At 36.7% G+C, this 12,366-nt stretch overlaps 1 protein-coding gene across 6 annotated transcripts in view; it reads left to right on the forward strand.

The window, feature by feature from the left end:
• NAMPT (nicotinamide phosphoribosyltransferase) overlaps positions 1 to 12,366 on the forward strand; it is a 43,296-nt gene that overhangs the window by 937 nt on the left and 29,993 nt on the right. For 3 of the 6 annotated variants that reach the window (XM_008567861.1, XM_008567859.1, XM_008567881.1), the window contains exons 1-4: positions 632 to 772; positions 8,596 to 8,752; positions 10,259 to 10,362; positions 11,713 to 11,841. In XM_008567861.1, the coding sequence (XP_008566083.1) occupies positions 650 to 772; positions 8,596 to 8,752; positions 10,259 to 10,362; positions 11,713 to 11,841 (513 nt within the window). In that variant the 5' untranslated portion in view covers positions 632 to 649. Of the gene's footprint in view, positions 1 to 56; positions 368 to 631; positions 773 to 8,595; positions 8,753 to 10,258; positions 10,363 to 11,712; positions 11,842 to 12,366 lie in introns of those variants that run through there. The other 3 variants (XM_008567870.1, XM_008567863.1, XM_008567876.1) reach the window with 3 other exon arrangements.

A 12,366-nucleotide genomic window follows, 5' to 3' on the forward strand; every position in this document is an offset into this window, starting at 1 on the left:
TGCGCGGCCTCGCCCCGCCCCTCCTCGGCCGCGCCAGGGCGATGGGGGGGGGGCGGGGAGCCGGGGTGGGGAGGCCGCCCCAGCGCCCGGAGTGCGAGCACGCGAGTCACTCCCGCCACCCCCGGCGCGTCACGGTTCTCGGGCCCTCCCTCCACCGGCCCCTCCCTCCGCTCCGTTTTCCCCTCCTCTCCCCCGCCTCCTCCGACCGAGCGGTGACTTAAGCAACGGAGGGCGGTGAAGCCCATTTTTCTCCTTCCTCGCAGCCGTGCCGGGGAGCTCGCGGCGCGCGGCCACCACACTCTGGCCCGAGATGAATGCTGCGGCAGAAGCCGAGTTCAACATCCTCCTAGCCACCGACTCCTACAAGGTAGAGCTCGGGCCCGGGCAGGTGATGGACGAGGCGGGGCGCGCTGGGGACGAGCGTGAGGTTGGGGCGGGGGGCGGCGGGCTGGGACAGGTGAAGCTGGCGCTGCAGTGAGGAGGAGGTGGGTGGAGGAGGGATGGAGGGATGGACGGCAGGAGGCGGGGCCTCGGGTGCGCGGCTGGGGGCTGAGGCGGGCCCGAGCCGGCTTGGGGCTCGGGGCTCGGGGCTTGGGCGTCACCGGCTGAGCGCGCGGTCTCCCTCGGAGCACGACCTCTTGTCCCCGGAATGGGTCGGCCTGGGCAAGGATCGGATCAGTTAGGTAACGGCCCCTGCGGCTTGGCGATGGAGAGAGGGAGCGGGGTTTTCCCCGCCGAGCTGGGGCTCACGCGCTCGCCCCTGGCTGGGCAGGTAGGTCCCTTCCAGAGGCAGAGGTAGGAGAGGTCCTGGTAGGGGCTCTGGAGCGGCCACGTTCCTCTGCCTGTGGCCTCCGTGTGGAGGACACAGTCTGTCCAGGGTTGCGGTGGTGGATTCTCCCGCCCCACTGCACTGGGCTCCGTTTCAACCCCCTTTGCACCTAGTGATCGCTCATGCTCCCTTGTTGCAGAGGTAGATCCGCTCTTACCCTTTAGGGTTACTACAGGGTTTTTGTGAAAAGGAAAGTGAAACACTTAGAGTTAAAGGAATTGTAGTTTCAACCCTGGAAAACGTGTAGAGAGGGAAGTGGCACAACGTTGTGTTGATACACCTATTGAATACTTTCTGCCCCATTAATTTTGTTTGAAACTCACCCACATTAGTAAAGGGAGGAATAATTAGAGAAAAATCTAGCAAATACTCTTTCCCTAGTTTCCAAATTACATGAAGAAATTAGACTGTACTTTTCTAAGTTTTATTAGTCAAGACACTTAGAAGATGAAATGTCAGACCAGAAAACCCCAGCTGCAGTAAAGTAAATTTTAGTTTTTACTTGGGTAACATGATGGCTTGGAATATAGGGGTAAAGCATAGTACTGTCATGTTCATTTTGGGTTTGTTGGGTTGTTTTTTTTTGTTTTTGTTTTTTTTTTTTTTTTTTTGCTTTTTGTTTTGTTCTGTTCTTAATTCTCCTTAAATATTCCTAGAAACTAGAGAATCCCATTTTACTTAAGTTCTGTTTTGTCCATTTCTTTCCAATCGTTTTTTAAGATTCTGTTTAAGATACTTAGGTGTGTCATTTAAATAGTCAAGATGCATCTAGTAATCTTTTAAGTGGAATTTTAAGGTGGACATGTACACTACTGCAAAATCATAATACTATCAAATATGGTCCTTGATAATACCGTCAAGTATACTATGGTCCTTTACTTGGTCTTAAAACCTTCTCTTGTGCTCTCTTAGTTCAATTGTAGTGTTTTCAGTATATTTAATGGTGACTTTAGAATAGTCTGATAACTTTGAATAATTTTTTTCTAAACATTCATTTTTTAAAAATAATTTTCAGTTTGTTTTTTAATATTAGCTTATGAAATTGTAGATGGAATTTACAATTGTATTGTAAATGGAAAATGTAAACAGAGGTTGATTAGTCTAACTTTTAAAAACAAAAGGGAGTGTAAGTTCCTTTAGTTTGCAGTCCTCTGACCATTATACATAAGGAATGTAAAATAGCTTTAACATAAGTTTTCTGGGATGCTTTTAGTTAGAATAGTGAATTACCTTAAAGTTTTCTAATCCTCTAGCAATGCATACTTAACTGCAGTAGAATTTGCACCTATTTAATAAAGTTTATTCCTGTCCATTTTCAAGTCAGACTGGTATATTTTATCCCCTTTGTAATATAAAAACTTTTCAGAAGATTTTCGTTTTAGTGAGATTTTTTATTTTTCCCAAAAAAATTCCCTCAAGAGGATTCAATCCGGTTGATACGTTTTATACCAGTGGCTTCCAGCAGTACTCTAAAATAGACTGTATATTCCACAGTCGCATTTTAGTCTTTAAGTTTCACTTTTCTTACATTTTTAGTGGTCATTATATCCTATTTCCTATTCTTACCTTTTTATCTTACGTGAATAAGTGACAAAAATAATAATCTTGAGATTAGAAGTAATGAAACTTTTATTTGGAAATTACATAAGAATGTTACATATCTTTATCAGTGCTTACAAACTATTGGCCAATTAAAGTAGAGAACTAGTAGCTTTAGATGTACAGATAAAAAGAGCAAAATATTGTCATCTTCTTTCTAAAACTGAAGGAAGAATAATTGATCTAAGCACTACAAAAAGGGTTTTTGCAAGTAGATAGGGTGATAGCTAAGCATATGACAACATGTGGGAAGTTTGTTTTTACTTCTATTCTCTCAAGAAGATCTAGAACAATTTGGACCAAAGGAGGAGCACTTAAAATATATGTTCATTTCTGTAACCTCATACTTTTATTATGTGTAATAAGGAACTTTGGACATAGGCAGATGTGGTTCTTCCATTTTCATCCTGGGTTCTTGTTACAAATAAAAGGGACACAATCTTAGTGTTAGTTATTTATATTTTCAAAATAGCTTAAGGCAGTTATCTCCTGGGTGTGTTTACATTATGCTGAGCCAGGTAGGGAAAAGATGCATTTTGACTAGTCTTAGCTATTACAGTGCTTAAATAGCATTTGGAACTTTTTTGTAAAGGAGACAAGATTGTTTTTTCCATTTACCTCTAGGATAGCCATTGATGAGTTAGCAAATAAGCGTGGATCATTAAAAGACACTTTTCTGTTCCTTTCCCTTCTATGTAAATATTGTTTGTAACAAACTACAGCACAGAATAGTTTTAACATTTCTGAACATTTTACCTATAGCAGATTAATGGAAAATGTTGATTGTGCTGTAGTTGGAAAAGACATACAGTGTACAAAAGTAATCCCTAAGCAATTTATGGTTTAAACTGCACCACACATTAGTTATGAAATGTGCTGTCCAGTGTAGGTTGCTTCTCAAAAGGTCATTTGTGAGCTAAGAGCTGTATAATTTATGTATGACGATTTGGTATTCAGGCAGCTTTTTTTTTTTTTTTTTTTTTTTTTTATAAAAAAAGCGGCCTGGGGGCCGGCCCGGTGGCGCACTGGATAGTGCGCCGCTTGGGAAGCGCGGCGGCACTAACGGGATTGCAACCCTCGGTGTTGCTCCCGCGCCTCGCTCAGCCAGTGAGCGGGAACCGGTCTGTATGTGGGATCCGAACCCTCGGGCGGGAGTGCCGCCGCGCTTCCCAAGCGGCGCACTATCCAGTGCGCCACCGGGCCGGCCCCCAGGCCGCTTTTTTTATAAAAAAAAAAAAAAAAAAAAAAGATTTTGCTTCCTCTAATGGCAGAATAACAAATCTTAGAAATTTGGAATTTTTTGAGAAAAAGATTGGGAGATTGATGAGAATCATTACATAGGCAAGTTTGTTCTGTCTGGGACTTTACCTTACCAGTGTCTTCCTCTGAGCTGTGCCTGTTTTTCATAGTTGCCTGTCTTTCACTGCTTCTGAATGGATAATACTGAAGTTGTCACAGTGGCTCTCATAGCAATCTGAGCCTTGTGAGGAGTGGGACACTGCTATAGTTTGTACCCCAGAAACTATCTGTGCATTCTTATGATGCATCCTTAAAGATACATTTTATACATATATTCCAATTTTTTATTAGTAGAATTTTATATTATAAATTATAGGAAAAACTTGGGCAACAGAAATAAAATAATAGATATATAAGTCACGAATATACTTCATAGGAAGATTAATTTAGGCCAGTAATAATTGTATAATATCTTGCAAAACAAAAAGCTCGTGTCCTCTCATTTAATCTGGTTTGAAGGTATAGCAAAGAGGCACAAGTTATTAGAAATTCCAGGCCAGAAGGTTTAAGGGAAGAGGCAATACAATGATTATAAATGGTTTTGCAATTTCTGTCCTTCCCCAACATAATATAATCCAACAATCCTTAAGGTATATTTATGAAATGATTCTTGCTTCAAAGCCAAATAGCAATGAATTATTTTCTGGGGCAACAAACGGATTCCCAGGGCTTAAGAAGTCTTAAATAACACTGAAAAGAAGAAAGAATCAGTTATGATTTTTGCTGTTTCTAGCACATATTTAGCTTTGAGAAGAGGTAGGAAGAGTTAGCCAGTGGAGAGCTGAGTGGATCCTCTTCTGATTGCCCGTAGATATTATATCAATAACATAACTTGCCTGTGACCTTGGATATATGCTTTTATATACACATGTTATTTTTGTGATTGTCTATTAGTTAAAAATAAAGGTATAACTGAAAAAGTTGGTTTGTAGTAGTGGCCTTTGATCATGTCATCTCACTATGGGAGGAAAGATCTTAGAAAGACATCAAATCAACCTCATGGGACATGGAGAGAAGTATGTAGAGAAAATTAGACTTTACTCTTTCCAGAAGAATTCTGTTCAACTTAAATATATGTCATCCTTTTTTTTTTTTTTTTTTTTTTTTAGTTGTCATCCTTGGAACGAGGATATTTTGCCTTGGGAATACAGTTTTTGATGCAATTACTTAGCCAACACTCTGTGATGGAAAAGCTACCCCTTGTTACACATACAGGGCGAGAACTTTTTTGTTAGGCTTTAAAATAAGAACAGTTGTTATCATCTAGTATATGATCATTTTTAGAAGCTAATCTTTTCATGATGTAAATTAATCACATAACTGAAATTGTTTTTTTTAAAGAGCTACATTTCCTGTGTGCCTGTGTTGTTTACCATGCATGTATTTATGTCCAGACAGTGCTCTATTAGCAGCAGGATGACCATACCAGTTTAGGAAACATTTTTAGTTGTAAGGCTTGCTGAGGATATTATCAGATATTTTCTGTTTTGTCTACATCTAGTGAATAATTTTATATGTATTGTAGAACCATTTTCTCTCATGACAGAAATCAAAGCAGTGCTAAAAAGTTAATGATTTAAGAGCTTTCTTTTTGTAGTTCACTTTAATTTTGAACACTTTGAAACTTTTTGTTAGTATTACTTGATTTTCTTACCCATTCCTTTTATAGCCTTCCCCATCTCAATAAATCCCCATTGTTAACCCAGTCGCTCAGGCAAAAATCTAGGAGGCATCCTTAATTCCTCCCCATCGTTATCTCCCACACCCAATTCATCAGCCTAGTTCTCCTTTACCTCCCAAAATACTGGGCCAGTTCTCTCATCTAATCTAGTCTTCGGCAGTAGCTTCCTAACTCCTGCTTCCACTGTAGTCACCCTGTAATCCATTCTCCACCCACCACCTGGGTGATACTTTTAAAGTGTGAATCAGACCATATTCATCCCAGGCTAAAGCACAGTGGCACTTGATATAAAATCCAGCCTCCTTGTGATAGCCTGTAAGCCTTACGTGATTTTGTTCCTGCCTATCTCTGACCTTACAATGGACCTTCAACATCCCCACCTACCAGCCCCCCTAATCTAAGCACCAGCCACACTAGCCTGCCTTCTGTTTTGTCCCTTGTGCCAAAGCATTTCCTGTCTCCATGTCATTTAGGTCTTTCTCACATGTCACTTTCTCAGGGAAGTCTTCCTGGGCCGCCATTTAAAGTAGTCTCCCAAGCCCCCTGTAGCCCTTCATTCTTTTCTAATTTTTCATAGCATCCATCTTGATCTGAAATTATTTTGTTTGTGTATAGATGGTCCCCAACTTACAATGGTTTGACTTATGATTTTTCGACTTTAAGATGGGTTTATGAGGACGTAACCCCATTGTAAATCGAGGAGCATCTTATATTATTTTTCTCTTCTCCCTTCAGCCCTCATTAGCCTTATGAAAATAGGGACCAAGTTAATTTTACTTCCCCGGCCTCAGCATCTGAAACAGTGCCTGAAACAAAGTGGGTACAGTGTATATATTTTTGAAATCATATTTTGGCTATATTCTTACAATAATATTTACTGAGAAGCTCTGCTTTAAAAAAATTTCTCATTAAAACAATATGTATATGTCCATATAAATAGATCTAAATATGCTTTGTATTCTTCCATAAACTTATTAGGTGTTAGTAGCTGGTTAATAATAAATTATGTTTCATGGTTAATTACCTGCAAATTTGCCTAGACAACCTAGATTCTTTAGCTGTATTCTAAATCTGTTCTCTTATGTTTCTCTGAAGTAGCTTTTAGAATTCCAATTAATCAGCCTAGACAGTTTTGTATCTTAAATGATACTTGTTTTCAGAGGAGGCATTCTGAATACTTATGCAAAAGTATGTTTTAAAGTACTATAATTAAAGAACATAGTGGAAGTAAAGCTTTAAAATTATAAACATTTTAAATTATTGTCCAGAACTGGAACTGCATTTGTATGATGAAAATTTTTAGTAGACTTTTAGATCAAGATGGAGTTAAATTGTTTAGAGACATTTTCATTCAGCTTTTGACTGCTTAGTCTTCTCAAAAAAGGAAAATAGTCAATTTGGTTTCTAATACTTCAAGTCTGATACAGAAGAAGTAAATATATAAGATGCATCATTAAGTATCTGACCTGTAAAGAAGGTCAGACTGTTGAGAAACACAAGTATGAATCTGACTTTTATAAAATTGTGCTATGTGATCCAGATCTTTTTTTCAAATTTCACTTTACCATGGGTGACTTTTCTTCTATCTCACTACTTAGCCTCACCAGAGGAGTTGGAGTTATTTACTTAGATTGTAAACTGGACATTTTCATTTTTACATACATCGGGTGTGTTTTTAGGTACAGGTGTCTTTTTCTAATCAGTTTCATACGATGTTTATTACTAGAGTTTTATTCATAAATATATTTATCTTGTTTTCCTATTTGGGGTAAGATGACAATAGATTTAATTGCTGTGGATTCTGTATTAGTTACTTCTTAAATCTTTAACTGACAGTGATATATATCAGTCTTTGAGTTCTAACCTTTAAAAGCCCTGACATATAGTTGTAGGTTTTGATGAGGCCTTTCTATACCTTTTAGTATATAGATATCTGTTGTACTTGAGCAAAACAAAAAGCTCCAAGCCTGACTTAGGCTCTCAAATCACGTTAGTATAAAAATTTACATCCAAGATTGTCTATTAGCAGTAGTAGAAGAGGCTATTTTTATAGAGCTGCAAGTACGGTTCTATTGGAGAAGAAGCAGAGGACATTCATTCAGAAGTGTCAGTGGAAATATATTCATTTTAGAATTCTTGTTTTAAGCTATGATGATTCTTTAGGAGAGGCAAGTTTTAGTGATTGAGATTGTGAAGTCAAAGAAAGAAAATGTTGGCTTTCCTAAATGAGATCAGAGCTAAACAGGAAAAATGGTTTATGCTCACAGTGGTTGCCCATAAAACTGGGTCTGCAAAGATTTATTACCTCATTGCCCATACCTTAAATTTTAAGGCATTATTATTCCTACTCTTTCAACTGAGCAAATACACATTCTTTCAGTTATTTTGTATTGGTAAAATGTTTTAATATGCTTAAAACAATTCAAATTATAATAAACATTCACTTTTTGCTTTTTTTTTTTCTTAAAACAAAAGCAGATACATTTTCAACAATGGCCCTTACCTAACTAAGTTCATGGGAAAGAAATTTGTGCAAAAACCTCTTCATATTTTTAAACTCATAAGAATTTGATGTTACACTGAATAGGAATTTATTTCCTAATTAGGAGGTTCTGGGAAAAAAGGAAGATTTGCAAAACAGGGTTTTTTTCCTGCTGCTGTTGCTTTCATCCAGGTTTTCCTAGTGTTACTATGAAGGCTAGAAGGGATCATTCTCCCTACTTCATTATGTGAATGAAGTAGTCACGAGAAGTTATTGACTATTGACTTATCAAACATACTGCATTTAGGTAGTAACAGTGCAAATTCTGCTGACTTTCATTTTATTCTTTTATGTCATGTGTGTGCCCCACAGGCAGCTGCTTTTCTCTTCTGAACAAAGGACTGTTCCCCAAGACCAAATACAACACTTCTCCAGCTTAGAGGCTCTGTACTTCAGTTCAGATTATGTCTTTGTAAAATTTAATACTACCCTGTGATTTCGATTTTAAGATACTGAGCTATTAAAAGTATAAGTAAGATACTTGCACTTATTTTTTATTCTACATAGCCAGGAAAAAAAAAAACTGATCAATAGCAAGTAAGAAGTAGAGTGTCTCTGGTTTTGAAATAATTTCGAGCCTTTTCTGTTGTGGTTTATATTCTACTCTTCTGGTGCTTTCTAACTAAAGTATTTTTCTTTATATAGGTTACTCACTATAAACAATACCCACCCAACACAAGCAAAGTTTATTCCTACTTCGAATGCCGTGAAAAGAAGACAGAAAACTCCAAAGGAAGGAAAGTGAAATATGAAGAAACAGTATTTTATGGGTTGCAATACATTCTTAATAAGTACTTAAAAGGTACAACTATTCCTAGTACATTTAAAAACACTGCTTTTATGTAACTCTTCATAATTTTTTCCTATATTGTTATATTCTATTATTTGAAGTAACTACTTGTATGGTTTAATTTTGATAATTATTTAGTTACTTTAAATAACTACTTAGGGATTCTTTTTAATCTGTTCATTTGAATGTATCAAATTTTACAAATTTAGTGTGTGTGCTTGGTGTTCTGAGAAAGGCTTTCTGAAACTAGTAAGTTTTGGAAGAAGTATAGAAAAGTCAGTAATTTTTGGAGGCTAATCTGATTTGTTAATAGACTTTAGTGATTAATTCAAGGTAAAGGATTTGTTCTTGACCTGGAAACTCATTTTGAGTTATGATAGCAATTATAATTACAATATTTTTATACTTGTCGGTTTTACCTTAAAGACCTATTTTTCAAAACTACCTTTAACTGTAGACTTAGTTTCAAATTCATTTTTCCCCCTCCCCTACATTGTGGGATGACATGCATTTTTAAGCAGAAAAATCCCCAAATTAATTTCTGTGCATTCTTATTTGAAAGGCATTGCTATTCTATTTTGTGGCGGTGTTTCTAGGGGGAAAACAGTTCCCAAAGATCTTATATGTCTTGGAAAATTTCATGTCTAACCTTTTGAAATAAAAATAATATAGATTAAGTTGAATTATGTGCAAATTAAGTTGATATTCCATAATCTTGGCTATTTTAAGATCGGACAGATCAGATATGTCATACTATTGAAAACCTAACTAGATATCAAAAATACTTCTTTGTGGCAAGACTTCCCAAGATATTTTAAATGAGTTTACTAGTTATCTTGTATAAAGTTACCAAAGACTGATGGCATATTTTAATTCAGTTCTGCAGCTTAAAACTTTGTAAAATTTTATTTATTATAAATTATAACTAAATGTATAATTCTGAAATATTGTAAGTGGTTCATATGTCTTACCTTATTTAGTCTTCACAACCGTCCTATAAGAAGGTACTCTACTATTACTGTCCTCATTTTACAGATAAGAAAAGTTAATTAAAAGTGTATTTGGGGGTAATTTCCACAATTACTAAAAATTTAGTAATTGTGGAAATTACTGGCTTACCAGCCCAGAAGACATCACATCCTTTATGTATAAAGTGAGAAAGTTCAACTAGAAAATGTAAGAAGCTTTTGAATCATCTCAAATTTGAAAAATGTCTAAGTTAATAGAGATAAAAAAGTTATCTTCATTGAAGTTAATTTATTGTGACTTTTAAAAAATACTATGCAAATAATAATTTTTTCTATTGCATATCTGTTTTTAAAATAAATTAACATTTACGCTTATAGTGAGTGGTTGGAATTACAAATTTCTGTCTCTGCTGTTGACTCTGGGTCAATCATTTAACCTCTCAGTTTTAATCCATAGAATGGGCGACATAGCTAGATATTAATTTTATGACAATTCAGCACCTCACAGAATGCTTTTAGAAGTGTAAATAGGACATGTATATTCTTTTAGGTAAAGTAGTGACCAAAGAGAAAATCCAGGAAGCCAAAGAGGTCTACAAAGAACATTTCCAAGATGATGTCTTTAATGAAAAGGGATGGAATTACATTCTTGAGGTAAAACACGGTTTTAGATTTTGATTTGTTCTTTCTGTTCCAAATTTCTTACAAAATAGTTTGAGTAGAGGATTAGACTGTCATTACAACTCTTTTCTGCTTATGATCTGAATATAATGGCCATCTTAGACATTCTTGTGAACATTTATGGGTAACATTTGACACCCCCCTCATCCCCCATGGTGAATCATTAGCATATAGAATCTACATCAGGTCCAAGTGCAGATGACCCTTTAATAAGTCATGGATTAGAGGCCCCAACCCCCACCCGGTCGAAAATCTGCTTATAACTTTTGACTCCCCAAAAACTTAACTGCTACTTCAGTATCTCTTGTGTGGTGGCCACACGCCACTGCATGCCCTGCCTGGAAAGAGGGGAGCGAGTTACTTAAATATTAGTTAAGTAGTTAAGTATATAGCCTAGTGTTATATATCATGATGCCTTCAGTGCTTTTTGTTAAACAGATTTTTCTTTTATTTAATTACCTTGTTCCAGATCACATAAATAAACTGTTAGAATTTCTGAAACAGCTTACCTTCCTAGGCAAAAGTTAACCAAAGCTTTTAGCTTTAAAAAGGGACTGCTAAGCTTCTGTGAATGGCTCCTCTCTCGTGGTTTCAGGTCTACTGCCAGAATAAAGAGAGAAGGTTCTTCTGCAGGGATTTCCTTCCCCCCCTTCTCTCTCTCTCCTTTTGTTCTTTAATAGAAATCCCTTATTTTATCTTTCAATCTTTAGCCTTTCTTTTATGAAAGTGACCTATGTAGAATAAAGTTGGTATTCTCGGAATACTTTTAGAATATCTTGGAATAAACTTATCCTTTCTTTTTTTCTGAAAGAGTGAGGAAAAAAAACAGCTTTGTTTTGATCAGTTTGGAATCATCGACCTCTTCTAGTGATAGATGTTCTTAGCAGAAGCACTTGATAGCATTGAATTTAAAAATTAATATCAGTACCTAAGTTGTTAATAATTTTTATTTTTTTTTTTGTCTTTTTTTTCGTGACCGGTAAGGGAATTGCAACCCTTGGCTTGGTGTCCCCCGCACCGTGCTCAGCCAGTGAGCGCACCGGCCATTCCTATATAGGATCCGAACCCGCGGCGGGAGCACCGCTGCGCTCCCAGCACTGCACTCTCCCGAACGCACCATGGGGCCGGCCCTAAATTGTTAATAATTTTAAACTGTTTTAGGAGGATAAGAATATTCCGACTAGTTACTAACAATATAATAACATCTATTATTGCAATATCTATGACAATAATTTTAGCTTCTGAAAATGTTAAAAACCCTAATAAAACAGGTAATTGAGTATCTTCTGTTGAATGAATAAATTCATTATTGTCTCCAACCAGAAATATGATGGGCATCTTCCAATAGAAGTAAAAGCTGTTCCTGAGGGCTCTGTTATTCCCAGAGGAAATGTTCTCTTCACAGTTGAAAACACAGATCCAGAGTGTTACTGGCTTACAAATTGGATTGAGGTGAATTGTTTCTTGTTTTTTTAATTCTTATTCAACATAAATTCAGCTGGCATTCTAGTTTAGAATTTGCTACTAATAAAGCTATGTAATCTCCTACAATTTACTTAACTTTCCCAGACCTCAATTTTCTTATCTGTAAAATGACAGTTAGACTAGATAATCTTTAAGTTTCCTTTCAGTGAAATCTAATGTTCTGAGATTTTATCTAAATCAGATTGTTGAGAATTACTACTTTTAAAGCTCATTTGGCTTCCATCTTACTTGTTGCCATTTTAAACATATACGCATATTATCTTAGAGCAAAATTAGAAAAACAGCACACGTGCATTTTTAGTAATTTAAGAGACTTTATGGATATTCTGTTCCAGTTAGACTACAGGAACTTTGTTCCAACTTTTAATAACTACTTTCTTCATTCTTCTTTAATCAGTTTGGGTCCTGGGCTCTACCACCTGATATTTCTCAGCTTGTCATCTAAATACAAACAAGATTTGCTATTCATATTAATTTTTGAGCCTAAAAGGA

This window comes from Galeopterus variegatus, unplaced genomic scaffold (assembly GCF_000696425.1).
Source record: "Galeopterus variegatus unplaced genomic scaffold, G_variegatus-3.0.2 Scaffold20, whole genome shotgun sequence".
Lineage (NCBI taxonomy): Eukaryota > Metazoa > Chordata > Mammalia > Dermoptera > Cynocephalidae > Galeopterus > Galeopterus variegatus.